Below are 27,259 nucleotides of genomic sequence, written 5' to 3' on the forward strand. Positions count from 1 at the left end.
AAAAATTAAAGTTAGTTTTATTGAGTCTTACTGAGGACTGCACCCTGGGAGAGGGTTTCAGAGAGTTTCTGTTAGACTGCGCCAAAGCAGCATTTCAGCCCACAGTTTAGATACAGAGGCAGGCGGTTCTGCATGTGCCCAGAAGCTATGGTCAGGCACGGTGGCTCACATCTGTAATCCCAGCACTTTTGGAGGCTGAGGCGGGTGGATTGCTTGAGCTCAGGAGTTTGAGACCAGACTGGGCAAACACGGCAAAACCCCTTCTCTACAAAAAATACAAAAAAAAAAAAAAAAAAATTAGCCAGGCATGGTGGCTCTTGCCTGTAGTCCCAGCTACTTGGGAGGCTGAGGTGGAAGGATCACTTGAGCCCAAGAGGTGAGCTGTGATGGTGCCACTGCACTCCAGCCTGGATGACAGAGCGAGACCCGGGATCATTAAAAAAAGAAGAAGAAAAATTTACATCAAATGTCTTCAGAAGCTACACTAGTGCAAATCTCGCCAAGGTTTGGGTTCGAGGATGCACCTAGTTATATAGATGATAGAGGCATAATCGTCAGTCCTGTCAGGTGCTATCTTATGTACAGGAAAAGGCACAGCCAGGATCATTTAACTTATATTTTCTAACAATGCAGTGATTCAGGCAAGAGGCATGGGAGCCTGTGTTCTGCCCTGCCTGCCATCTTCAAGGCATCCTTCCGTTGGGCTGCCCCCAGTCACTGAGTCAGGGCTTTTTCAGCTTCTGACAAGCAGAAAGAGCAAATGCGGTTTCTTGGGATTGCAACTTGGTCTCACAGTGGCTTAGGCCAGGGTGGGAGCAGTGAACGGAGTCACAAAAGAAATTTTTCAGGTAGCATTCACGGGTGAGTGCTGGATGAGATGCAGGGCTAAGGGCAGGGGAGGAAGCCTGGGTAATGGAAGGCTGCGGGGCCAATGGGGGACTGGGAACCCTGGAGGGCCAGGTCTGGGGGAGAGTTAGGAGGTCGTGAATTTGGACTTGGATGCTTGTTGAAGCTGATGCATCTTGAGGACATTTGTGGGACACATAGGCTGGGTCAGGGCTGAAAGAGGTGCTGGTTATGGCCGGGGGCGGGGACTCATGCCTGTAATCCCAACAGCCCAGGAGGATGAGACAGGAGGAATGCTTGAGGCCAAAATTTCGAGGCCAGAAGTTCGAGACGAGCCTGGGCAACACAGCAAGACCCTGTCTCTAGAAAAGGAAAGAAAGAACGGCTGGTTGTGGAAGCCAGCCATGGCCCAGAGCTCAGCAGTGTAGGAGAGGAGGGTGCGGGCCTGAGAGACGCAGCAGGCTTGGCTGGAGAGGCAGAAGGAAAACCAAGGCAGGAGAGTGTCCTGGAAGCTGGGAGAAGGCAGAGGGAGAGCGAGGCTTACTTTCTGGCTGAGGGGCCTAGGGTGAGTCACTTTGGGAGGCTTGATTTTCTCCTCTGTGAAATGGGCAACACGCCTACCCTTGCCCACCTCACCCCCCTCACCCACCTCACCCCCCTCACCCCGTCGACGTCGAGTGAGGAGCAGCTGTGAGGAGGAGGAAGCTTTGCACGGACGTGAGGACGGCTCCGGGAGCCTCTACCCCGGGGACACCCCCCCCCCCGCCCCAGGAGATGGAACCCCGAGGGCACGGCGTGGCGGCACATGCGGGAAGCTCGCGTTAGGACCCAGCGGCTCCGGGGCTGGAGGGCGGGCGCCAGCCCCGTCGGGGGCCCGGAGGGGGACTCGGAGCGGGCCAAGGGGCGGCTCCGGCGGGCGGACTCGGAGCGGGCGGCGGAGTGACCCGGACAGGTAGGCGCGGGCCTGGCACTTGGGGGCCCCGGGGGGCGGTCAGGGGCGTCGGCGGGTCCCCCGGCGCGGGGGCGAGGGTGCCAGGCTCTCTGGGTCCCCGATCCTGGGGCAGCCGCGGAGGTTCCTGAACCCCGCGCCTTCAGAGCGGACGCCAAGGGGGCACCTGGAAAGTTTGGGGTTGCTCTGCAGAGAGAACGCGAATTGGGAAGGGCGGGGAGCCCGAGTTTGGGGGGAGCCAGAGGTGAGGTCGTCGGGGGATGGGACATCTTTTGTTCTCCCGGGGAGGTTGGAATGTGGCGGGTGGGGTGGGGGGGCCCCCGGTGGGAACGGCCGAGACAGAGACGCAGAGAGACAAAGAGAGATCAGAGACGGGAGCGCGAGGGCGCGCGGAGCAAGTTTCCGCGGCTGATTGTTCCCAGCTGTGCGGCGCTGCAACATCTGGGTTTCTCCCGCCGGGACCCCTCCCCCCGAGCCCGGCTCTGGAGCCGGCAGAGCCCTCCCTCCGTCTGATGTCTGAGCGAGCGTCGGGGCCCCCTGTCCCCCACCTCCCAGGACGCAGGGGAGTCGGGGGTGGGGGAGGCCGCAGCTGTGGAAGAGGCCAGAGGTGGGGGTGGGGCAGCCTCCCAGGCAGGTCCTGGCCTCCCGCACGCCCCAAAACCCCTTCGTCTAGAAGAGCTTGGAGATATGGTCCCGTGGGAGGAGTTCAGGAACTCCACACTGACTTCCCTCTTTCCTGCCTCCCCGCTAGCCCGTGGGCCTCCTTCCCCCAGTAAGCCTGGGTTCGGGGCCAGTCCTAGGGGAGGAAGACTCCCCGCAGGGTACCGACAGGCATCCCCCAACACCTTGCAGCCCCTCTTGCCCCAATTCAGCGCCTTCTGCTGAGCAGCGGGGGCTCCGACCGACCTGACCGATGGGGAGAAGGGCAAGGAAGGCTCTCTGGGTCTTTCCATCCCCCTCCCATGAGGAGGTCAAGGGTTTTCAGAATGGGGTATGGGGAGCCAGCTATCCCTCGCCTCTGGGGCAGCTTGGTCCTGAGCTTTGTCTCCCGGCTCCCGCTCCACCTTAGTGAGGTGCCTAATGCATGAGAGGGGCCAGGAGGTCAGGGAGGCCTCAGGATTGAGAGGAAGGAGGGAAAGACCTCCTGCTTTCTCCCCTTTCCCTCCCCTCTCCCTGGATTCCCAGTGGGGAAAATAAACCAAAGTTGGGGTTTCCAGCTAGCTCTCTGAAAGGACTTCCTGGGTTGCAGCCGGGAGGGGCCCTCCTGGATGGACCCCGCCCTCACAGCCCTCCCTACAGAAGGCTGACAGACCTGAGGTGGCCCTCCACTGAGCTGGGGCTGGATGTGGGGAACCGGAGGCTCCCCCAAGTCCCACCGTGTAGCCAGGACTGGAGGCTGGGCTCTTGAATGTCAGGAGCCTGATGAAAGCCACGGACCCCATGCCGTCTCCCTCCAAATGACACACACACTTGCCTACAGTGTCAGGGGGTGCAGAACCCCCAGCCTGGGTGATGTCACGGCCCCTTCAGTGCTGCCTCTCTGGGATCCAGAGGAGCCCCCTCAGGCTTCACTCTAGTGCTTCCTGCTGCTGCAAATAGCCCGGGTCTCGTGAGCCTGTGATGCACACAGCCAGGTCTTGCAAGGCCTGGAGGCCTGGCAGGAGAGGAGTCTTCTGGGAGCTGGGAGCCCTGCCCGGCCTGGCCGCTCTGGGGGCCGGGCAGGCCCATGTGTATGTGGTTTCCTGCTGAGCAGGATGCTTAGGGCCCAGGGGCTAATTGGGAGCAGGTGGTGGGCTTGGCAGAAGCTGCTGAGTCCAGGCGGTGATGCCGGCTGGCCAGGGCTGGGGTCCCAAGGATGGGCCTGGGTTCAGTGATTCACGCAGTCAGTGCCTTGGACACCCAGGGAGCCACTGGGCCAGAGGGCTGAGCATGGGTGTGGGTGAGGACAGAATGGCCTGGGCTGGGAGCACATTAGGAATGTCCCCTTAGTGAGCAGGGCAGGGTCCGCCCTTCCCTGACCACATCAAGTACACCCACTACACGGGGTTTGCTTGTCAGGATCAGCCCTGGAGCTGGGTTGGAGGCCTTGTCCCTTGTGACCTGAACACCTAAGTGCGCCAGCAGGGACTGGGATGTCCCTCCACTCCAGCCCTCCCATGCCTGGCTTCTATTCTGGGTGCCACCTTCTCCAGGGTGAAATCAGGGGATCAAAGGTGAGCTCTGCTGTCCTGGGTGTGGCCCTGGGTAGAGCTCTCCCACCGGTCTTTCCCCAGCTGTCCTCTCTGACACCACCCTGGCCTGCCTCTTTTTTGCCATGAGAGCTGCCTACCTCTTCCTGCTATTCCTGCCTGGTAAGTGTCTCCTGGGGCGGGGGGTAGCTCCCCTTATGTGGGGCTGAGGAGTAGGGTTAGTAGGGGGAATTCACAGTGAGCCTTTGTCACGACTTATGGCCAGAACTCAGCTCCCCAGCTCCCAGGGCCTTCTGCCTGCTTGGACCACAGACTGGACCAGCCAACCCTGGCAGCATCTGGAGGCAGCTCCTGGCCCTTCCCCCAGCCTTCCACAGCAGCAGGCAGGCAGGGTTCTGGAGGGCACGTCCCAGGCACAAGGACTCCGTGGGCACAAGGCACAAGGCCTCTCTGGGAGCCGATGTGCAGGTGCAGGTGCAGGGGCACCCAAGGCAGGGAGTCCGGATGCTTGAGTTCTAGATCCATTCAGGGCCCTTCTGCTCTATACAGTCCTGACCTTGTGGGGGTCCCTACTGGCCAAATGAGGAGAATCAATGAGGACCACAAAAGTCCTAGCAGGGCCAACATTCATTCATTCAGCAGCGATGTGTTGAGTCCCTACCACGTGCCAAGTGCTGGGCTGGGCCCTGGGGATTCAGCGATGAACCAGGCAGACACATCGTTGCTCCTCATCATGCTGCCAGTCCAGGGAAGGGAGACAAATAGGAAACAAGCAGACATGAGAAACTCCAGCATGTGCTGAGTGCTGGACAGAAATCAGCAGGAGGGCTGGTGGGCTGGAGGTGGGGCGGCATCTTGGCACAGCTGAAATTCCAGGGAAGACCTGAAGGAGCTGAGCAGGCCTCACAGGCCCAGGGAGCGTCAGGTGCAAAGGCTCTGAGGGAGGCAGGAGCATGTGGAGTCCTAGGAGCAGCCAGGAGGCCAGCAACAGGAAGGGGCAGGGTAAGGTCAGGGAGGTGACCCACGACCAGGGTGGGGAAGGGTCTTTACCATCGAAGAAGAGTCTGGATCCTCTAGGAATCTGCTTGTAGGGTCCTAGGCTCTTACAGGCCTGACCTTGTGACCCCCGCCTCCACTCTCCAGAAGCGCCTCGGGCCCCCGTTGCCCCTCCCGATGGGGTACCCTACATGCTTTGCCTCCCCACAGCAGGCTTGCTGGCTCAGGGCCAGTATGACCTGGACCCGCTGCCGCCGTTCCCTGACCACGTCCAGTACACCCACTATAGCGACCAGATCGGTAAGGGCCTTGCCGGGTCACCGAGGTCTGGCTGCTCAGATGTGCCTGGCTCAGCCAGGGACCGCACTGGACACGCTGATGGGAACTCTGGGGGTTGGTCCCTGGCTCAGGAGGGAACTTGTTTGCCCCAGGGGCTGGGGGATTAGCCTTACTCCCACCAATTCCACTTTCATCTTTGTTTGCAGACAACCCAGACTACTATGATTATCAAGGTAACGGGCTAGGGGTAGGATAGGACGGGCCGGCAGCTGGGGTGGGGAGACCCCCTGGGAGGGGTAGAGGGAGCAGACCCCCTTATCCTCCCCTGGCTGCAGAGGTGACTCCTCGGCCCTCCGAGGAACAGTTCCAGTTCCAGTCCCAGCAGCAAGTCCAACAGGAAGTCATCCCAGCCCCAACCCCAGGTAGGCCCCAGACCCTGCTCCCACCCCTGTCTCAGCTCCTGCCTCACCCCTCCCCACCCTGTCAACCCTGGGAGTGGGGGTCTGCCAGGGCTGGGAGAGGTGACTCCCCTTGCCCTGAAGAGACCCCTCCCAATGATGTCTGCCTACCTCTGTCTCCACACCAGAACCAGGAAATGCAGAGCTGGAGCCCACAGAGCCTGGGCCTCTTGGTAAGGGCTTTCTTGACAGCTGGAAAAATGGAGGCACGGCCTGAAGTTGGGGTGGAGTAGGGGGTGGTGCTGGTGGGCTGGAGGTCTTTGGCCCTTGCCCATGTGGGCTCTTGGCAGTAATGTGGGCAGTATGACTGCCGTAGGCTGGCATCACCAGGCCCCCCAGGCAGCTCCAGGAGGTCCCACCTGTCCCCAGCGTGCCTGGCTGGAGGCTAAATTGGCAGCCTAGGAAGGCCCCTGACCTCACAGATACTGGGAGGGGCAGGGAGTGTGCTGGGGGCTTCCTGCCAGCCAGAGAGACTGGGTGGTGCACATGTGGAGGCGAGGAAGGGCCAGGGAGTGCAGGCTGGCTGAGCGGTGCCCTCCGGCTGCCCTAGCTGAGAGCTTGAAAGAACAAGATGTGTGTGTGCAGGAGAATCCGTGTGCTCACTCTCGTGTGGGTTGGTGTGAGCGCTCCTATGTGGGCTTCTGTGAGCGTGGGCACATCTGCTCGGGAGTTGGTATGGGCTTTTGTGGCGATGCCTGGGTGGGTGCAAATTTCTGTTTGAACTTAGGCTTCTATAGTAAGTGCGGTTGTGAATTGATACATGAATATTACAGCCCTGGGAAGTCTGACAATGCTGCGTGGGTCTATGTGGGCATGTGTAGGTATGGGTGTCTGCACGGGGCCTGAAGGTACAGGGGGGACTAGGCCCTGTGAGCCAGCCTCAGGTGGGTGAGGCTGGGGGCCGCCCCCAACTCTGGGCTCCTAGTCTGACCCCACCTGTCACCAGACTGCCGTGAGGAACAGTACCCGTGCACCCGCCTCTACTCCATACACAGGCCTTGCAAACAGTGTCTCAAAGAGGTCTGCTTCTACAGGTGAGCACAGATGGGCAGCTGTCGGGAGGATTCCGGAGCATGGGGGGCTAGAGGGCACAGGGGACAGCTCTGGCCAGCCAAGGTGGGAGTTGGAGGAAAGATAGTGAGTCCTTAGGTTGAGCTCAGTTCTGTGGTTGAGCCTGGGCCAGGGACCTCCTCCACTCCTGGGCTCCAGTGCCAGGTTCTGTCCGGGCTCCAGTGCCAGGTTCTGTCCGGGCTCCAGTGCCAGGTTCTGTCCGGGCTCCAGTGCCAGGTTCTGTCTGGGCTATCCCAGTGGGATTGGGTGGAAGTGGGGCTGAGACCTCCCGTGCCCTGTCCCCGCAGCCTCCGCCGTGTGTACGTCATTAACAAGGAGATCTGTGTTCGTACAGTGTGTGCCCATGAGGAGCTCCTCCGAGGTAGGAAGGCCTCCTCCCCAAGACCTCCCCTGTCCCCACACCCGCATCATTATCTGGCCCCCTAGCCACCCACCTGATGTTTATTCAACACATATTATCCACCAGGCCCACTTCCAGGACACCCTGAGCTGCCCTCCCTGCTACTTTTCATCCTCAAAACACTCCCATCACCAGAGTTGGGGGAGGGGCAGCGGTTCCCATCACCCAGCTCCACCCTGACCCTGCCTCCTTCCTGCCCCCAATAGCTGACCTCTGTCGGGACAAGTTCTCCAAATGTGGCGTGATGGCCAGCAGCGGCCTGTGCCAATCCGTGGCGGCCTCCTGTGCCAGGAGCTGTGGGAGCTGCTAGGGTGATGCTGGCATCCTGAGTCCTGGCCCTCCTGGGATCTGGGGCCCTCGGGCCCTGCCTGACCTGGTGCTTTTTTCCCCATCCCCATGTTCCTTTTATTCTGTAAAAAGTTAGTGGACTGCAGCCCTGGGGGTTGCAGGCTGCGGTGCCTCAGGCCCCTCCTTCAGCCTGTGGCCACCTCTGGGGCACGATGGGGGCTCCCCACTGCCCAGTCTGCCCCTCGGGTTGGGGGAGTATCCCAGGCCTCTCTGTGGGACCTGGGCCCCTGACGGGCCTTCTCAGCCCGTTTTGAGGACAGACAGTCCCCCATTTACAGTCCCCCGAGGTAGGCTACGTCCCCCCACCCCAGCTGGTCTGCTTGGATTTCCTACAGCCCCCGTGGGCATGGACCACCTTTATTTTATACAAAATTAAAAACAACTTTTTACAAAAGATCGAGTCACTTTTTCGGTGGAGAGCACAGAGGGGCCAGCCAAGTGCCCCCAACGCGGACTGTCCTGAGAGGCTCCTGACCCCTTGGAGTGAACTATCTGCTCAAGTGCCCTGTGCTTCCGCAGTCCCAGCCCCACCTCCTTACCCGCCGGCTCCAGCTCTGCCCTGCCCAGAACGCTGCGTCATGACAGTGTACGCGTGCATGCGTGTTGTGGGAATTGCACGGGAGATGGAAGGCTTCAGGGACACAGCTTTCTGACGACCAGGGCTGCTTGGTGAGCACATTGAGTTCCCATCACCAGAGGGACACAGCAAAAATGGGAGGCCGCCCATGGGGTGGGGGGGCACAGGGTCAAGGCAGGCGGACTGACATCCAAGGCCTTTGTTTGGGAAGTTGGGGAGATGGGTGACATTAAGAGGGCAAAAAAAGCGGGGCACAGGGACTCACACCTGTAATTCCAGTACTTAGGGAGGCTGAGGCGGGCGGATCACTTGAGGCCAGGAGTTCGAGACCAGCCTGGCCATGGCGAAATCCCGTCTCTAGTAAAAATACAAAAAAAAAATAGCCAGGCGTGGTGGCGTGTGCCTGTAATTCCAGCTACTCAGGAGGCCGAGGCACAAGAATTGCTTCAACCCGGGAGGCGGAGGTTGCAGTGAGCCGAGATCGCGCCACTGCACTCCAGCCTGGGCGACAGAGCAAGACTGTGTCTCAAAAAAAAAAAGGGCAAAAACGAGCAAGCCATTATAACACCTCCCTCCAACCAGCACGTGGGGCCTGGGCTCTGTGTGAAGGCTCACACACTCCTGTTTAGCCGTCCGAACAGGCATATGTGGTGGATGCAATTCATATCCCCTTCTTAGAGACAGGAAAACTGAGCCCAGAGACATTAAGTAACCCACCCAAGGGTCCCACCCACGGGTCCACAGCTATCAGTGGCAGTGCTGTGGCTGAATCGGGCAGCTGGACTCCAGCAGGTGAGGATGAGTGTTAATTTCTCCTTCGGACACTGATTGAGCACCTCCTATGTGAACTTCCCCAGAGCCACCCTATGGGGTTAGGTTCCCATTTTACAGACGAGCAAACTGAGGCTCTAAGAGGTTAAGCAGCTTTGCTCAGGATCACTCAGCGGTGCCAGGGCAAGACCCCATGTTCACATCCAAACCTGCACTTGTTTGCCATGCTGCCTGGAAGGCCTGTCACTGTCCCGAGGGTGGGCTTGGATCTAAGGAGGGGCCAGAGAAAGGGGCAAGAAAGCGTAGGCTGGAAAGAGTCGAGGTGCACAGGCTGGGCCCAGTCCCAGGCCTCAACAGCCCCATCTGTTCTATGGGCCGGGTGACCGAGTACCCCAGAGGCCTCCCCATCTGACATTCTGTGAGGCTGGTAAGTTCCCTTCCCAATACCGGCCTCTCTGCCTCTCCCTGCTGCCTCCCCCAGCACCCCTCCCTAGAGGGCCCCATCCCTCTTGCCCCAGACCCCACCTGTCTCCCCCCCATGTCTCCTCCAATTGTGTAGAAAAGGGACACATCTGTACCAACTTTTTAAAAAACAAGGTCTTGTTACAAAAAACAGTTCTGAACAGTTAACATTGTAAAAAGGTATAAAAATACAGGGACTCTGAGCACTCTGAGGAATTTCCCGACACACGCTCTTAACTAAGGCGGAGAGATCTCTGGGAAGCCGAAGTCAGGGCCTGGGCCTCTGACCCCTGCCCTGGGCCTGGTCCCCCTCCTCTTTCCCACGATCCCATGCTCCAGGGCTGACCAGAGACAAGGGCTCTCCCCAGTCCTGGCTACGGCTCAGCCTCTCAAGGAGGAACTTTAATGATCTACAGTGGCTCATCCTAGAAGAGGGGGGCTGGACGGCAGGCATTGCTGGGAAGCCTCTCCAGGCCTGGAGCTGGAGTACCCGTCCTCAGCACTGCCAGCAGAGCGCCTCCTCATCCCACCCCAGCTTGAGGCCCCCAAGGGACCGGGCTCTGGGGGGGGGCTGTCCAAAAGAAGGGTCCTCCCCTGTCCCAGGCACAGGGGTGTTCTCCAGATGCCAGCAGGAGCTCATTTCTCTGGGGGGCCGGAGGGTGGGGAGAAGGGTGCTGAGCTCCTTCGAAGCTCCTGCTGCAGCTGTCCCTTCAGTGTGGACACCTGGGGAAGAAAGGGAAGGTAAGGCCAGCCAGGTCCTCAGCCTGGCTTCAGAGAAAGGGAGGTAGCAGGGAACCCGGAGGGACACAGTGCCACAGCTTCAGGAAAGGTCTGGTCTCACTGAGAGCCAGGGGCTGTCCTGCCTTTCTCATTTTGTTCCTTATAGCAGAGTCGGGTGTCTTCTGACTGTTGGGCACCTTTGAGGGCAACTCCACCCCCATTCTTTATCCCCATCATCACTTGGGTGGGCGTGGCTCCAGCCCAGACCCAAAGGGTGGACATGTGACCCAGCCCGGCCTAGCAGAGAAGCCTTGCCCGGCCGACAAGGCTGGCTCAGGCATGGTCAGGAAGGGGTATGTGATCTGAGCGGGCCAGTGAGGGACAGCCTTGGGACTTCTGCCCCTGCTCTCTTCTGAGATGACAGATTGCTGGGAGAACCTGAGGCTGGAGCTGCTGAGGCCACCTGGCCACCAGGGAGAAGGCTGCCCTGAGCATGGAGCCAGGGGGAACAGAGCCATGGCAGGAGGCCTGGGGCCCAGGAGCATCCCGTGGCCCCTGGTCTGGTCTTGGCTGACACCAGCGCAGAGCCAACCCCACCCTTTTCGGTTACGGGAGCCATCGACTGCCTATACCCACAAGGTCTTGCTTGGGTCTCTCTTTCTCCAGCCCCACACATCCATCCTGGCCCAGCCTTCTAAGGGGGCCTGCACACCTGCTCCTCCAGCCCACGCACCCTCTGGCGGTGGGCCCGCTCCCGAGCCTCCAGGGTGCGCTCAGTCTGCGCCTGGGCGCTGCGCAGCCGCTCCACCTCCTGCTGCAGCTCCAGCTGCTGCTGCTGCGCATCCACCTCCAGCTGGGCCGGGCTGTGGCTCTGCTCCAGCACCACCACCTGCGCCTGCAGGGAGGAGCTGTGGTCCGGGTTCTGGCCCAGTGTGAGTGTGTGTGTGCATGTGTGACGGGTTGTCAGGTACCTCCCTGGGACACGGCCAGTGCAGATGGGGAAGGCAGGAGAGATCCTTGTGTGTCTTCCATCCTGCTGGCCCTGACAGTGAGCCTGCGAGCCCAGGGTGAGTGCACCCAATGATCCCCACTCAGGCAGGTGCATGGACACACACCCCCCCACACACACACACACACTCAGACGTCATACACACAGGCACAAAGGCAAGCATGTAAATACCTATCTGGACTCACAGAGGTGCATGTGTATGTGCAAAGGCCCAACTCCTCCATGCATGAAAACATCTGTACACAAACACGTATTCACAATACCTAGACACGCCACACCATGCACAAGATTCATGCTCCATACACAAGAATCGTCAGATGGATTCTCACACTGCTGCATGGCCACAACATACATGAACCCACAGGCTCACGTGCAAACAGGCCTTTCGTGTCTTTTCTGTACACCTTAGGGAGAACCCCTCCCTCCATGGCCCGCTGGGTCACTGGAAGGCTCAGGGCTCCTGGGGGAGGGGGTTATGGGCCCCGGGCTGGCTGGGCCATCAGCTCCACTGGGATTGCTGAGCACTCAGACTAGGGATGAAGTTGGGGTCCCGGACTGGGTGGGGTCAGACCTCCAGCTGCTGGATCTGCCTCTGCGCCTCTGCCAGCTCCAGCTCAGCCCCCGTGAGGGTGCGGTCCAGGCGGCCCTTCTCTGCGCTCAGCCGCACTGTGTCCTCATGGCTACGAAGCTTCTCCCGCTCCACCTAGGCAGGAGAGCCACAGGAGATCAGGGTGCCAGGAGGAGCTTACTGAGGGGGCTCAGGTTCCTGAACCCTGATGGAATAACCTAACCCCACCAGAGGCAGCAGACTCTGGGGATGTGCAGTGGGATCCACCACGGTTAGGCCCCAGAGGAAGTGAGGGGAGAGCCTGGGGAGCAGCCTACCTTGTCCAGCGTCCTCCTGAGGGCTACACGGTCCTTCTCCAGCCGCAGGGCTGAGCGCTCCACCTCCCGCTTCTCGGCTTCCAGCTGAGCCAGGGCGCGCTGCAGGCTTCCCAGGCGCTCCTGCAGCAGCCGCCGCTCGTCTTGCAGCTTCTGGACGGTGTTCAGGGCTGCAGCCTCACCCTCCTGCCGCTGCCGCAGCACCTGCAACAGAAGCCAGGCAGGCCCCGAATCCCTCTGGGCCTGAGCGTACTTATCTGAAGCTTGGGGACAATGAGGCTGGCCCACTCACAGAGCAGGCGACGGTGAGGCCCACATCAGAGAATTGTCACCTGAAGCCAAACCTGTCTCTCTCAGTCTGTTTCTCCATCTGTACAACAGGACTATGCTCTGAATGAACCATGTTTCCTTACTGGAGGCTGCACCAGGGTTTGGGATGAGGTTGAGATGGGTGGGAACGTCCCCACCCTATCCCAGGGCCTCACAGTCTTGGGGACAGAGGGGACACACCCTGGCCCTCACCTCCCGTAGCTGTTGTAGCTGGCCCTCGGCCTCCACCCGCTGCAGCTCCAGGTCAGCCACCTCGCCTCGCAACGTCTGCACCTGCTCGCCCAGGGAGCTGCTCTGCTTCCGTGCCTCCGATAATGCCTGCCGGGCAGCATCCAGCCGTTCCTGGGGGACAGGGGCTGATGGTGCCTGGCTGGCCTGGGAGCCCTAAGGAGTCCTCTCTATTCTGTACCTCTGGACAGGTCCACAGAGCATAAAACAGGCAGTCATCTCACCTGGAGGGTGGGGTGCACACCAAACCCATCCACGGCCTATCCACTGACCTGCATAAGGTGGGACTCACTCAGACCCCAACTCTCCCCAATAAACCCTGCCCCTGGGTCCCCCCAAGTCTATACTAGTAGCCTTGTCTTCTTACGGGACATACCCAGAGCCTCTTCTCCTTGGCTGATGGTCTACTGGGCCCACGCCCTCCCTTCAAAGCCTGCTCTCATTGGCTCCAACTGACTGCCCCATTGGCTGGCTCTTTACCAGGGCCCCCCTCCAAGCCTGCTCTTACTGGCTGACTCTCTCACTGGGCCCACCCCAGCCAGACCCTGGGCCCGAGACCTGGAGTACTTGGCGGTCATGTTCACAGGCGGTCAGAGCCTTCTGCAGATGCAGGTTCTTGTCCCGGGTGCTGTTGAGGCTGGCACTGCTCTGGGCCAGGGCCTCTGTCAGGCCCCGCACCTTGTCCCGCAGGGCCCCCTCGCTTTCCTCCACCTTGGCCAGGGCCCCGTTCAGCCGCTCCACGGTCAGCTGCAGGGTCCCTGCCTTCACCTCGCTGTCGGCCACCTGGCAGGAGGACAGCCAGAACAATCGGGGCTGTTCCCATCTGGCCTCTACACCTCTGCTCCCACTGTGACCTCCACCTGGCATGCCCAATCTCACACCCTTCCCACTTCTCTCTGGGCCTCCATCATTGAGACCCAGTGTTCCTAAGCACTCCCGCTGGCTCAGCCTACTGCCACCTGGGCCCCATCCCATTGCTGGCTAACTACTCGTGCCCAGAGTCCATCAACCTAGTTGTCTCAGACTCCCTGGTCTCCTCCCTGTCCTCACTCCTCTCTCCTCTCTGCTGTGGAAGAGAAAGGGAAACCACCACGACCCTAAAATTTTCTATTTTTGACTTTGTTGGGTGTTCAGGCAAGGCTAGCCGTATAATTTAACATTCCAATTAGAGCTGAGCTTCCTAGCAGTCAAGGCAAAAAGGGAAATGAGTGAAACCTACATCTCTAACTTGTCCCAGATGACTCCTATGCATGCAGATGCTGTCATCAAATAGTCCTGAATTCTAATTTTGGCTCTGCCTCTTACTAGCTATGGGATCTTAGACAATGACATCACCTCTCAGCCTCCATTTGTCCATCTGTGAAATGGGGATGTGGGTAATACTTGCCTCACAGGGTTGTTGGGGGACTGCATAGTGCCTACAAAGCTCTTGGCACAGGGCATGCGAACACTGTGGCTGTGATTTGGGGAGGGGCCCACCTGTCTCTGCAGGGAATCCACCCGATCCTGGAGGGCCTGGGCTTGGGCCTCGCGGTCACTGAGGCCCAGGCGGCTGCGCTGCAGCTCCCCCTCAAGCGAGCGCCGCTGCAGCTCCAGCTTGACAGTGCGGCTCTCGGAGGCATCCAGGACCTCCTTCAGGCGCCGCTTGTCGCCCTCCAGCTTTGTCTCATTGGCCTTCATCTTGCTGATCTTCTCCTGCAGGTGGCACGGGGCTCAGGCCCAGACGTCCAGTGCACCCCGCAGCCCTCCCGCACACGCCCTGGGGCCCTTAGGGGGAAAGTGGGGAGCGGCCTCGAAGGGTGACCTACGTGACCTGGGGCTGGCCTGGGACCCTCTGGGGTCCTCGGTCTCCCCATGCGTTCCCAGGATGAGTGGACGTGAAGATCCCAGAGCCCACCTTCCAGTTTTAGCCCAGGCCAATGGGCTGTGGAACCCAGGACTGCCCCTTCGCGCTCTCTGGCCCCATTTCATATCTGTACAGTAGGGACACTGGATTGGTCCCAGGGTACCACAACCTGGGTGCTCACAGGAGCCCTGAGGAGGGGGCTGTAAAAATGCAGATTCCAAGGCCCTTCTCCTGCCCCACTGACTCGTGCAAACTGAGCTGAGCTGGACAGTTCTGAGGGGGCCCTGCTGTTCTAGGGTTTCAGGTGGTGATTCCCCCTCCTCTGCCCAGGGTCAGCCAGTGAAAAAGGCCTGGGGAGTGGGGATGGGACAGGAAGGCAGACTAGGGGTCCTCCCATCCCTGGTACTATCCTAGAGACAGGGTGGATCAACAGGGGGTGTTATTAGAGCCTCCCCAGCCCCTATCCTGAGCCTGGCCCCTCTGCCACCCTGCCCAGAGCACCAGCCCTGCCCTGTCTGGGGCCCCCACTCTGGCTCCTGCCCAGCTTTGTTCCTGGCCTCCTCCTGCAGCCCCTGCGGCTGGGCCCATGGCCAGGGTTGAAGCCGCAGACACAACAATCCAGCTAAGCTCGGCCCCAGGCCAGAGGCCTTGGGGGCGGGGGTGGTGGGGGGAAGCAGTAATAGAGGGACAGGCTGGGGAGGGCAGAGGGGAGCTTTGGCTGCACTGTCACCACCAGGGCCTGAGTTTCCTGCCCGACAGATGCACATACACACTGGCACACAGAGCTGTCCCCCAAACACACATAAAAACCCCAGAACTACAGAGACATAAAACAGAGCCCCCCTGAGTACCACCTGTGATAAAAGCCTGTGTGTGTCACCCTGTGAGGTAATCACTGCTCCTCCTTTTACAGATTAGTAAAATGAAACCCAGGCAGATGACAGCCCAAAGCCCAAGCTCTCTTTCTTTCCTTCTTCTTTTTTTTTTTTTTCTTTTTTACAGGGTCTCACTCTGCCTTGCTAGAGTGCAGTGGCATGATCACAGCTCACTGCAGACTCGACCTACCGGGCTCCAGTGATCTTCCCACCTCAGCCTCCCGAGTAGCTGGGACTACAGGCCCACACCACCATGCCCAGCTAATTTTTGTATTTTTCATAGAGATGGGGTTTCACCATGTTGCCCAGGCTGGTCTCAAACTCCTGTGCTCAAGGGATCCACCTGCCTCGACCTCCCAAAGTGCTGGGATTACAGGCATGAGCTACTGCACCTTGACCAAGCTCTTTTTTCTACAGCCTAGTGACCACAAGTGACATGAGAGGATGAAGTCTGAACATGGTTTCACAGAGTCACAGGCTGGTCACCTCAGTGGGTTGCAGAGAGACTCAGGCAGACAGACACAGAGAGACACACATAAGAGTTAGACACTCACTCGGGTACACAGATTCCCCGTCGCCCCGCTGGCCCTCAGCTCCTGCCCACCTGGCTGGCCCGGAGCTCGCTCTCGGTGGCCTGCAGGCTCCTCTCCAGTGTGGCCACCTGGTCCAGCGTGGCCCGGCGCTCCCGCTCACTGCGCCGCACACTCTCCTCCTGCAGCGCCAGCTCCGCCTGGACCCCGCTCAGCCGCCCATCCACACTGCGCCGGGCTGTAGCCACCACCCACCCCGTCAGGCATGGCAAAGCACAGCTCCGAGACCCAAACCAGGTCACAAAATGTCCAGCCTGCACTCCACCCAGTGCAGGGCCAGACTGTCTGCACCCTTCGTAGTATGCGGGCCTGCACACAGGTGAGGCTCTCCAAGGAGGGTCCTCTTGGAGACAGCCCCGAGTCAGGTCATGGGGGCCACAGCAAGGTCAGAGGCCAATCCCCCGGCTCCTGCCTCAACTGCCCAAAACACAGGAGAGAGAACAGGGACCCCGAGGATCAGACTCACCTTCCTCACTCTCAGCCACCGCCTTCTGCAGCTGCCTGGCCCTCGAGGTTGCGCTGTCCCTCTCAGCCTCCATCTCGGCCAGCTGGCGATTCAGGGCACTGGTCTGGGTCCGAAGTTCGTCCTGTAGCCCCGACATGGGGGAACAAAGAAAGACCCCTGCTCTGACATCCTGCAACCTCCCCAGGGTCCTCCAGGTTCCCCATCCAGCCACGCACACCCAGGCTTACCCGTTCTCTCTGGGCACTCCTCAGCTCTTGCAGGAATTCCCGGAGGGCCCCGCGCACTGCCTCCGGGTCCAGGTCTGGAGAGGCCGGGGAGGTGGCAGGTCCTGGAGATGGTGGCTGGGACCCAGGGCTGCATTCTAAGGTGCTGGGGCTGCTGAGCCCTTCCCCGCTTCCTAGAAGAGAAGACTTGCTCAGTGATGCAGAAGCCACAGGCCTCCCACACATCTCACTCACTGTCATCCCTGCCTTTCCCAACAGCCCTCAGAATCAAGCCCAACTTCTCTGCTATAGCTTAGGGGTCTTCTTGCCCATCCCAGCTGAAACCCTCTCACCCTTTACAAACTGGCCACCCTGCATCTCCCATGTTCTAGAACATTCTTTGTCCCAGCTCCAGGGCCTCTGTACATGCTGCTCCCCTTCTCCCCATGGCCTCTCTTTGCCTGGCCCATCCTTTAGGGCCATCCCCCTCCCTCAGAGGCCTCTCTGGCCACAGGCTGGATTACAGTGAGCTCATCCCACCCTCAGGGGGGTCTGATGTCTGCCACCCCACCCCGACCAGGAGCACCATGAGGGCTGGGCCTCGTCTCTTCCATCCACCACTGTTCCCAGGGCCCAGTGCAAGGGTGGTTGCTGCATCACCTCAAGTCTCTCCATCCTGAGTGCCCACTGTGCTAGGCACTTCATCTTCACAACAACTTCCTGACAGGTAAGGCACAATTTACCCTCTTTCCAGGCAAGGCTGGCACAAAGCAGTTAAGTGATTTGCTTGTTCTGTTGACTGGGTGTGGTGGCTCACGCCTGTAATCCCAGCACTGTGGGGTCCGAGGCAGGCGGATCACTTGAGGTCAGGAGTTCAAGGCAAGCCTGGCCAACATGGTAAAACGCCGCCTCTACTGAAAATACAAAAATTGGCCAGGTGCGGTGTGTCATGCCTGTAATCCCAGCACTCTGGGAGGCCGAGGCAGGTGGATCACCTGAGGTCAGGAGTTCGAGACCAGCCTGGCCAACATAGTGAAACCCCATCTCTACTAAAAATACAAAAATTAGCTGGGCGTGGTGGCACGCACCTGTAATCCCAGCTATTCGAGAAGCTGAGGTTGGAGAATTGCTTAAACCCGGGAAGCGGAGCTTGCAGTGTGCCTAATCAAACCGCTGCACTACAGCCTGGGTAACACAGCGAGACTCCGTCTCAAAAAAAGAAGAAAGAAAAGACTGGGAGCAGTGGCTCACACTGCAATCCCAGCACTTTGGGATGCCGAGGTGGGCAGATCACGAGGTCAGCAGTTCAAGACCGGCCTGGCCAACATGGTGAAAACCCGTCTCTACTAAAAATACAAAAATTAGGTGTGGTGGCAGGCGCCTGTAATCCCAGCTACTCAGGAGGCTGAGGCAGGAGAATTGCTTGAACTGGGACCTGGGAGGCAGAGGTTGCAGTAAGCTAAGACTGCACCATTACACTCCAGCCTGGGCAACAGAGTGAGACTCCGTCAAAAAAAAGAAGAAAGAAGAGGAAAGAAAAGAAAAGAAAGTAAGGAAGGAAGGAAAAGAAAGGAAAAGAAAAGAGAAAAATTAGCTGAGCATGGTGGCCCACGCTTATAGTCCCAGCTACCTGGGAGGCTGAGGTCTGGAGGCTGAGGCAGGAAAAGCACTTGAACCCTGGAGACAGAGGTTGTAGTGAGCTGAGACTGTGCTGCACTCCAGCCTGGGCAACAGAGAGAGACTCTGTCTCAAAAAAAAAAAAAGAAAAGAAAAAAGAAAAAAGAAAAGAAAAGAAAAAAAAGTGGGCCAGGCGCGGTGGCTCACACCTGTAATCCCAGCACTCTGGTGGGAGGCCGAGGCGGGCAGATCACCTGAGGTCAGGAGTTCAAGACCAGCCTGGCCAACATGGTGAAACCCCCATCTCTACTAAAAATACAAAAAATTAGCTGGGTATAGTGGTGCACGCCTGTAGTCCCAGCTACTCAGGAGACTGAGGCAGGAGAATCGCTTGAACCCAGCAGGCGGAGGTTGCAGTGAGCCGAGATCGCCCCATTGCACTCCAGCATAGGCAATAGAGCGAGACTTGGGCTCAAAAAAAAAAAAAAAGTGATTTGGTTGTTCTCAATGCTGGGAAGTTTCAGGGCTGAGATGGGAATCCAGGCAGCCCGACTCCCTGGCAGAAAATTGTGCACTCTGCTTGGAGTGATGGCCCGGGGAGGTGGAGGGGCAGGGCGGGTGGAACCAGGGCACTACCTGGAGGCTGGCACTGGAACTGCAGGACACGGGTCCTGCCATGAGCATCCTGCCTTGGTCGCAGAGGGACACCAAAACTGCTCTGCAGCCACGAACTTGGTCACCACCCAAAAGGCCTCGCTCAGAGGTTCCCAAAGAAGCAGGCCTGCCCCTGGGGGCTTCCAGCTCTAGAAGGTCCCATCGTCTCAGGGTAAAAGTCCCCGTAGAGGCCTATAATGTCTATTGGAGCAAGCCCTTCGTCCCCAACTCTCACCCCCGTCCTTGATGCTCTGGGACTGCTGGCCCCTGCTGTCCACAGGACAGGCGCACCTCCACTCAGGACCTCCCTACTCGCCCCGAGTCCCTCTCCCAGCTGCTTGCTCACGTTCTCCCCTTACCCATCACCTCCTCAGTGAGGCACCTGCTGCCCCCGCGTGAACTGCCCTAGCCCCTACCTTGGCTTTGCCCTATTTTTTTTTTTTTTTTTTCCTGAGACGGAGGTTCGCTCTTGTTGCCCAGTCTAGAGTGCAATGGTGCGATCTCGGCTCACCACAACCTCCGCCTCCTGGTTTCAAGAGATTCTCCTGCCTCAGCCTCCCGAGTAGCTGGGATTACAGGCATCTGCCACCACACTTGACTAATTTTTTGTATTTTTAGTAGAGACAGGGTTTCACCATGTTGGCTAGGCTGGTCTTGAACTCCTGGCCCCGAGTGATCCACCCGCCCCGGCCTCCCAAAGTGCTGGGATTACAAGCATGAGCCAACGTGTCCGGCCATTTTCATCATTTTTAAGTGTACAACTGAGCGGCATGAATTACATTCACACTGTTGTGCAGCCATCACCATCATCTGTTCCCAGATCATCCCGACTGGAGGTCAGGAGTTTGAGACCAGCCTGTCCAACATGGTGAAACCCCATCTCTCCTAAAAAAAAAATATACATATATATATATGTATATTTATATACACACACACACATACACAAAAATTAGCCAGGTGTGCCGGGCACAGTGTCTCATGCCTTTAATCCCAGCACTTTGGGAGGCTGAGGTGGGCAGATCACGTAAGGTCAGGAGTTCAAGACCAGCCTGACCAACATGCTGAAATCCTGTCTCTTTTTTCTTTTTGAGACGGAGTCTCGCTCTGTCGCCCAGGCTGGAGTGCAGTGGCGGGATCTCAGCTCACTGCAAGCTCCATCTTCCGGGTTCACGCCATTCTCCTGCCTCAGCCTCCCGAGTAGCTGGGACTACAGGTGCCTGCCACTGTGCCCAGCTAATTTTTTTTGTATTTTTAGTAGAGACGGGGTTTCACCGTGGTCTCGATCTCCTGACCTCGTGATCCGCCCACCTCTGCCTCCCAAAGTGCTGGGATTACAGGCGTGAGCCACCGCGCCCGGCCTTGAAACCCCGTCTTTACTAAAAATACAAAAATTAGCCAGGCGTGGTGGCACACGCCTGTAGTCTCCCAGCTACTCAGGGGGCTGAGGCAGGAGAATCACTTGAACCCAGGAGGCAGAGGTTGCAGTGAGCCGAGATCGTGCTACTGCACTCCAGCTTGGGCAACAGAGCAAGACGCCATCTCAAAAAAAAAAGAAGAATTAAAAACAATACAGTGTAACAACGAGTTCCACTTAGCTGTATTTGGTATCCTAAGTAACCTAGAGATGACTGAAAGTATATGGGAGTATATGGCAGGATGGAAGCTCAGAAAATCAGATAAGGAGTCAAAGGCATTAATAGCCCTCCATCCCCCGGTCCAGGAAAGGCACAGGGGCTCACGCCTGTAATCCCAGTGGGAGGATCGCTTGAGTCCAGGAGTTCAAGACTAGCCTGGGCAATATGGCAAAACCCCATCTCTACTAAAAACACAAAAATTAAGCAGACATTGTAGTGCACACCTGTAGTCTCAGCTACAAAGGAGGTTGAGGTGGGAGAATCACTTGAGCCCAGGAGGCACAGGCTGCCAAGGCAGAGGGAGCCAAGATCACACTACTGCACTTCAACTGAGGTGACAGAGTGAGATCCTGTCTCAAAAGTTGAAAAAAAAGAACCACTCCACTTCCCCAAAAAAATAAGTGGCCTAGACCGGGTGCCGTGGCTCATGCCTCTAATCCCAACCCTGAGAGGCCGAGACAGGAGGATCGCTTGAGGCCAGGAGTTTAAGACCAGCCTGGGCAACATAGTGAGACCCCGTCTCCACAAAAACTACAAAAATTAGCTGGGCGTGTTGGCACACCTGTAGTCCCAGCTACTCAGGAGGCTGAGGAGGGAGGACCACTTGAGCCCGGGAAACAGAGTGAGGCCTGGTCTAGAGAAAAAAGAAGCGCCCTTGAGAAGCACAGATCAGTGAAGGGAGGGGTCTCGGTGAGGGGACGGGGCTAAGAAGTGGACCTCAGTGGAGGGGTGTGGTGGGCTCCTTGAAAAAAAACAAAAACAAAAAAAAAACCTGCCATGTGGGGGCGGGGCCTCAGGGCGGCCCGCCCACCTCCCCCCTTCCCTGGGCGCGGTACTGCCCTTACCTCCTGCGGGTGCGTCCCGGGCAGGGGAACCGGGCACTGGCCGCGGGGCTGGGCTGGGCGCGCGACCGAGGCCGAGGCCCCGGCGCAGAGCCGAGCGCAAGCCACCCAGCTGGGCCTCCGCCGCGCGCCGCTGCACCTCCACGCGGGCCAGCTCGGCCTCCAGGCCTTGTGCCCGGCCCTCGGCTGCGCTCAGCCGCAGGCCCAGCTCTGCAGCCTCGGCCCGCGCCGCCTCCAGCTTCAGCTCCAGGCCGCGGGCGTGGTCCAGCTGCTGCTTTTCAGTGCCACGCGCCTCCTCCAGGGAGCCCAGCAGGCGTCGCTCGCGGGTCCGGAACTCGCCTTCTTGTTCCTGCAGCTTCCGCTGGGCTACCTGGAGCTGGAGTGATGCCAGGAGGTGGAGGTCGGCAAGACCTCCCCCAACCCGACGCCCCACCCCTAAGGCCCAGACTGGAGCCCACCATCCCTGGCTGTGTGGTCAGTACAACCCTTTCTCCTTTAGTGCTCGCCACTCAAGCAGGCGGTGCAAAAACATCCCCGTGGGAGGAAATACTAGAATTTGTTTATTAATCTCTTTATTCTTTATACAAGCCTTGTAATGCCCATAGTTTATTAGTAATAACAGCTGGCATTTGAATACATAGGGCTTATCAGTGCCAGGCACTAAGTAACTTTCCAAAAAATATTAACTCTAATTACTACTCTATGAATCGATCTCACTTTACAGAAGATGAAACAGGCACAGAGATGCTAAGTAACTTGTCCAAGGCCAGAGTTAGTAAACTGCCGAGCTGGGATTCAAAGCCAGGCACTCTAGCTCCAAAGCTGTTTTCTTGGTTGTTGTTTTTGTGGGTTTTTGTTTGTTTGTTTGTTTTTGGAGACAGGGTCTAGCTCTGTCACCCAGGCTGGAGTGCAGTGGGGCAATCTCAGCTCACTGTAACCTCTGCCTCCTGGGTTCAAGTGATCCTCCCACCTCAGCCTCCGAGTAGCTGGGATTACAGGTGAGCACCACCATGCCCAGCTAATTTTTGTATTTTTAGTAGAGACAGGGTTTTGCCATGTTAGCCAGACTGCTCTCGAACTCCTGGCCTCAAGTGATCCGCCAGCCTCGGCCTCCCAAAGTGCTGGGATTACAGGTGTGAGCCACTGCGCCCGGCTGTTTTTGTTTCTGTTTTTTTTTGTTTTTTGTTTTTAATAGCTTGACAGCAGCTTATTAATCACATGTACTCACAGCCCTGGGGGGTGGGGGGAAGGCGGGGAGGGACACCACACGGGGCCACACGGGGGCTGCGGGCTGCACTTGGGAACACAGTGAACAGCCAGGAAGGTTCCAAAGGGAGCTGTGTCCAGAGGCTGTTCCCTTAACCACTAGGCTACGTTGCCGCCCTTGCCCATAATTTATCAATAAATCTGCACACAATGGGGCATGCACTAAAATATCATTTCCTGATGGGATGCATGGTCACACAGACACAAAGCCACCCCTGCCATTTAGAGAGTCAACCTCTCACGGTCACCAGTTTCACTGGAAACCCATCTACTGAGCAGCTGGGTGCCAGGACCTGTGCCAGGACCCTTCATACATGCCCGGCTGTGCTAGCCCATCTCTCATGAGCGCTCTGAGGTACAGAGATGACGTGACTTGGTTCAGGCCACACAACAGATTCATGGCGATGAAACAGCCGGAAAAGGCAGAGCGGGTAGCCTGTGGGCTTTGGAGTCAGACAGACTTAGGTGGCTGTGTGACCTTGGGTAGATCCCTCGACTTCTCTGAGGGCTCTGTAAAATGGGGCTAATGGTAGGAAGGGTGTGGTGGCTCACACCTGTAATCCCAGCACTTTGGGAGGCCGAGGCAGGTGGATCACCTGAGGTCAGGCGTTTGAGACAAGCCTGACCAACATGGTGAAATCCTGTCTCTACTAAAAATACAAAAAATTAGCTGGGCGTGGTGGCAAGCACCTGTAATCCCAGATACTCGGGAGGCTGAGGCAGAAGAATTGCTTGAACCCAGGAGGCGGAGGTTGCAGTGAGCCGAGATGGTGCCAGCGCACTCCAGCCTGGGCGACAGAGTGAGACTCCATTTCAAAATAAATAAATAAATAAAAAGGGCTAACAGTACCTACCCCATGGGGCTGCTGGGAAAATCAAACAAGGTCGTATCCACAGGGCCTCTCCCTACCCATTTTGTGCCGGCACACAGTAGGCCCACTGTTCTTTGGGTTGTTGTTACTACAACTGGGGAAGAGTCTCAAGGAGTGGGGGACGGAGCAAGCCCTAGGGAGTGGCCTTTCAGAATGGCCCCAGCATTGGGGTGCCCACCTGCTTCCTGCTGGGGGAAGGAAAGATGCACCAGCCTGCCCGCCTGCTCAGTTACCTCCTGCCGCATCACCTCCAGGCTGGCCTCGCCCTTCAGCAGCCTCTGCCGGAGGCCCAGGGTCTCCCGCCTGCTCTCCTTCTCTGCCCGCTCGCCCAGCGCCAGGCGGCCCTGCAGCTCCGCCAGCTCCCGGCCCAGTCTGGTGTTCTCACTGTCCAGCATCTTCATCTGTGAGAGCACGGGAATGGCAGCAGGTTCAGCTCTGCCCCTGTACCCTCCCAGTCCTGGCCCAAGGCCACTTGGGACCTACTGCTCTAGGGACACATGTATCAAATACCACCCCATATCCACTGGGAGCTGGCCCCTAGATAACCACACTGAACTTGGGCGATGCCAGGCACTTGGGCACCAGTGGCCTGTTCACCACTTAATCAATGGGCCAAAACTACCTTTCATAAAGGGGTGGGTATAATAGAAGGAGGGCTCAGCCCTTAGCAGACCAGGAGTTCACAGGCAGGAACCACAGCTCCCTGGGTTATCTTTCCCCTCTACGATGGTGATGAACGTTTTTGGAGCGCTTACCATGTGTCCAGTCCTGTTCTAAGCACTTCAGTTATATTAACTCGTTTAATCTTGGTACAATGCTATATGAGGTAGGTAGTAACATTATCCCTATTTAACAGATGAGAAAACTAAGCCTCAGAGTGTCAGAGTAACCTGCCCAAAGTCACAGAGCCCACACACACCAGACTGGGATTTGATCTGAGACAACGGCAATGTTCTAAGCCCCTATTTCCCCACAGGAGCAGGTGGGGGTACTGCCTACCTCCTCCATGTGCTACAGCAGGGGTAACAGGAGAGGTCGTAGCATGCAACGCATCCAGCAAAAGCTGGCACGCAAATGCCAGCTCCTTTCCGGGAGTCTTGTGGTTTCTCAGGAAGGGGCCTGGGTGAAGGGGGCTGTGGTATCTCTGGCTATCAGAGTATCAGAATATCTCTGGCTATCTAGTTGTGATCTCTTTTTTTGTAATTAAAAACAATTTTTTTAATTAAAAAAATTTGGGGGGGCCAGGCATCGTGGCTCATGCCTGTAATCCCAGCACTTTGGGAGGCCAAGGTGGGTGGATCACCTGACATCAGGAGTTTGAGACCAGCCTGGCCCACATGGTGAAACCCTGTCTCTACTAAAAATACAAAAAAATTAGCCAGGTGTGGTGGCGGGCATCTGTAATCCCAGCTACTTGGGAGGCTGAGTCAGGAGAATTACTTGAACCCGGGAGGCGGAGGTTGCAGTGAGCCGAGATTGCACCACTGCACTCCAGCCTGGGCAACAAGAATGAAACTCCATCTCAAAAAGTAAATAAATAAAGTAAAAATTAAAAGTTTAAAAACTTTTTTTAGAGACAGGGTCTTGCTTTGTCGCCCAGGCTGGAGTGCGGTGATGCGATCACAGCTCACTGCAGCCTTGACTTCCTGGGCTCAAGGGATACTCCCACCTCAGCCTCCCAAGTAGCTGGGACTCCAGGAGCGTGTCACCACACCTAGCTATTTTTTAAATTTTTTGTAGAGACTGGTTCTCACTATGTTGCCTGGGCTGGTCTTGAACTCCTAGGCTCAAGCAGTCCTCCCAACTTGGCCTCCCAAAGCATGAGATTAAAGGCATGAGCCACCACAGCTGGCTAATTTTTCGTATTTTTAGTAGAGACAGGTTTTCACCATGTTACCCAGGCTGGTCTCGAACTCCTGGGCTCAAGCAATCCACTGGCCTCCGCCTCCCAAAGTGCTGAGATTATAGGTGTGAGCCACTGCGCCTGGCCTGGTTGTGATATCTCTGGGTGAGGCAGCGCCTAGGGGCTGAATGAGGCCATTTCCTGTTCTTTGCATCTTCTAGAGTGAGGAGCCTGAACCCACAGTGTCCAGGCCAGTGCCCAGTAGACAGCAGGTGCTTCTTCAATGCATGCTGCTGTTGAGTTTGCGGATCATCGAATTCACGGGTCAGCGAACTACAGCTCACAGGCCAAATTCAGCCCATCTCCTGTTTCTACAAGGGTCTGAGCTAAGGATTTTTTTTTTTTTTACATTTTTAAATCATCGAAAATGGATCATTTCTAAAGGAAGAACAACATTTCTTGACACATGAAAATGACAGAAAATTCACATTTCAGTGTCCCTAAACAAAGTTTTACTGGAACCCACACCCCTCTGTTCATGCACTGTTTGGGACTGCTTTCTCACTACCCCAGCAGAGTCAAGTAGTTGCAACAGAGACTGTGGCCCGTAAAGCTGGAAATATTGACCATTTGGGCTCTTTACAAAAAACCATTTGCCAACCTCTGACCTAGTTCACAAAATCTGTACCTTTTGTTGTTTGCAGATTCCTTTGAGAACTGGACAAGGACACCAGCTCCTCTCCTTGCAGAAATGTGAGCCTGAGTGTGCACACAAATGCACGCAGACTTTTGCACAGTTTCAGGGATTCAAGGACTCCTCAAAGCCCATCCATTCACACCAAGGTTAGGTGAGAGAGCTTGTCATAGTTCAAGCCCCTGGTTTTACATAGGGGTAGAAACGTGATTCCAGAAAGGGGGAGCTACTGGCCCGGGGCACACAGCAAGCCCCAGGCTAAGGGGTGGCACAGGGAGAGTACCTGACGCCGGAGCTCCTGCAGCTCCCGCCGAGCCTCCAGCCGTGAGCGCTCCACCTCCTGCAGCCCAGTTCGCAGCTCCCCGGCCTCCTTGCCCACAGCTGTCCGTGCCTCCTCTAGGAGTGCCAGCTTCTGCTCCTTGTCCTCATTGGCAAGCTTCAGGCTGGAGAGGGCAGAGGTCAGGGGCTGCCCTGGGTCCTGGGAGTAGTCAGTGGCTCTACACAAAAGCCGCCTCCTCCAGTTTCTGGAGTGGGTCAGGCACTGCCTGCCCATGTGGCCTCTCTGAAGAGCTGAGCCCTGAGCCCTGCAGGGCTGGGGCCCAGGCCCTCGGCTGGGAGGGGTAGACCAGTGACTCCAGGAGAGGACCTGGTTTCCAGGGTGATGACGGTGGGTGGGTCTGAGTCTGGACCCAAAGCTGCCCGCTGCCCCTCTGCCCCTTTCCGCAATCAACAGGGAGGAAACCTTCCTAAAATCACCCAGGTGCCAGGCTCTGCTTAGGAGACAGACGATCCGTATCTGGGCAATTTCCCCAGAACCTTGGGGGTGAAGTTAGGTTTCAGGGATGGGATCCCATGAGGACTCAGGACTGGTCCTCCTGCGACACCCCACCTGATGCGCTCGCTCTCTGCCTTCTTCACAGCGGACCGAAGCTCCTCATTGGAGCGCCGCAGGGCCTCACGCTCCTTGGCGCCCTCGCCCAGGCTGCGTCGCAGCTCGCCTGCCTCCTGGCGCTGCACCTCCCGGCCCTCCTGGCTCTCACGCAGCTTGCGCTGGGCCTCCAGCAGCTCCCGCCGCAGCCCGTCACGGGCATCCTCCAGCAGACGCAGCTGGGTCCGAAGCTCTTCTGCCTGTGAGCACAGCAGGTGTCCCCAGGGCAGCGGTCAGGGATCCCCCCCCCGTCAAGCTGGGTCTTGTACCCCAGATCCCTGGACCCAGGGAGCCTGCCCCATCCCTCTGCAGTGCTCAGACCGCAGGCTGTGAGTTATCATTTGAGCAAGGCGTGCTGTAATCAGTAATGTTTTGACCTGAAGTCACCATCAATCAGGACTGTCCTGAGCACAA

General features: G+C 57.7%; 2 protein-coding genes and 1 long non-coding RNA gene across 16 annotated transcripts in view; 1 reads left to right on the top strand and 2 right to left on the bottom strand.

Moving 5' to 3' along the window:
• The first annotated feature begins 1,653 nt into the window (after window positions 1–1,653).
• MFAP2 (microfibril associated protein 2) lies at window positions 1,654–7,930 on the top strand. Of its 2 annotated transcripts, none has more exons than XM_004024765.5 (9): window positions 1,654–1,798; window positions 4,069–4,146; window positions 5,191–5,280; window positions 5,466–5,492; window positions 5,595–5,681; window positions 5,846–5,890; window positions 6,664–6,751; window positions 7,076–7,149; window positions 7,395–7,930. In XM_004024765.5, the coding sequence occupies exons 2-9, from the start codon at window positions 4,110–4,112 to the stop codon at window positions 7,496–7,498; spliced, it is 552 nt and encodes a 183-aa protein (XP_004024814.1). In that variant the 5' UTR covers window positions 1,654–1,798; window positions 4,069–4,109; the 3' UTR covers window positions 7,499–7,930. The 2 variants fall into 2 exon arrangements, with proteins under 2 accessions (XP_004024814.1, XP_018867227.1); XM_019011682.3 differs by having other exon boundaries at window positions 5,194–5,280.
• Window positions 4,594–6,208, bottom strand: LOC129533343 (uncharacterized). The gene is made up of 2 exons (XR_008679482.2): window positions 5,829–6,208; window positions 4,594–4,720 (listed from the first exon to the last, which is right to left on the bottom strand). It is a non-coding gene; the product is annotated as an uncharacterized lncRNA (long non-coding RNA).
• A 1,533-nt stretch (window positions 7,931–9,463) lies between the features above and the next one.
• The window catches only part of CROCC (ciliary rootlet coiled-coil, rootletin), a 57,955-nt gene continuing 40,159 nt past the window's right edge, over window positions 9,464–27,259 (bottom strand). For 5 of the 13 annotated variants that reach the window (XM_055385898.2, XM_063702335.1, XM_063702338.1 and 2 more), the window contains 14 exons: window positions 26,807–27,045; window positions 26,201–26,360; window positions 23,614–23,781; window positions 21,246–21,618; window positions 16,520–16,689; window positions 16,293–16,413; window positions 15,841–16,004; window positions 13,995–14,210; window positions 13,074–13,298; window positions 12,480–12,629; window positions 11,961–12,161; window positions 11,647–11,778; window positions 10,779–10,961; window positions 9,464–10,069 (listed from right to left, as the gene is read on the bottom strand). In XM_055385898.2, the coding sequence (XP_055241873.2) occupies window positions 9,983–10,069; window positions 10,779–10,961; window positions 11,647–11,778; window positions 11,961–12,161; window positions 12,480–12,629; window positions 13,074–13,298; window positions 13,995–14,210; window positions 15,841–16,004; window positions 16,293–16,413; window positions 16,520–16,689; window positions 21,246–21,618; window positions 23,614–23,781; window positions 26,201–26,360; window positions 26,807–27,045 (2,589 nt within the window). In that variant the 3' untranslated portion in view covers window positions 9,464–9,982. Of the gene's footprint in view, window positions 10,070–10,778; window positions 10,962–11,646; window positions 11,779–11,960; window positions 12,162–12,479; window positions 12,630–13,073; window positions 13,299–13,994; window positions 14,211–15,840; window positions 16,005–16,292; window positions 16,414–16,519; window positions 16,690–18,125; window positions 18,219–21,245; window positions 21,619–23,613; window positions 23,782–26,200; window positions 26,361–26,806; window positions 27,046–27,259 lie in introns of all 13 variants that reach the window. The other 8 variants (XM_063702344.1, XM_063702329.1, XM_055385897.2 and 5 more) reach the window with 4 other exon arrangements.

This window comes from Gorilla gorilla, chromosome 1 (assembly GCF_029281585.2).
Source record: "Gorilla gorilla gorilla isolate KB3781 chromosome 1, NHGRI_mGorGor1-v2.1_pri, whole genome shotgun sequence".
In the NCBI taxonomy this organism is placed as follows: domain Eukaryota; kingdom Metazoa; phylum Chordata; class Mammalia; order Primates; family Hominidae; genus Gorilla; species Gorilla gorilla.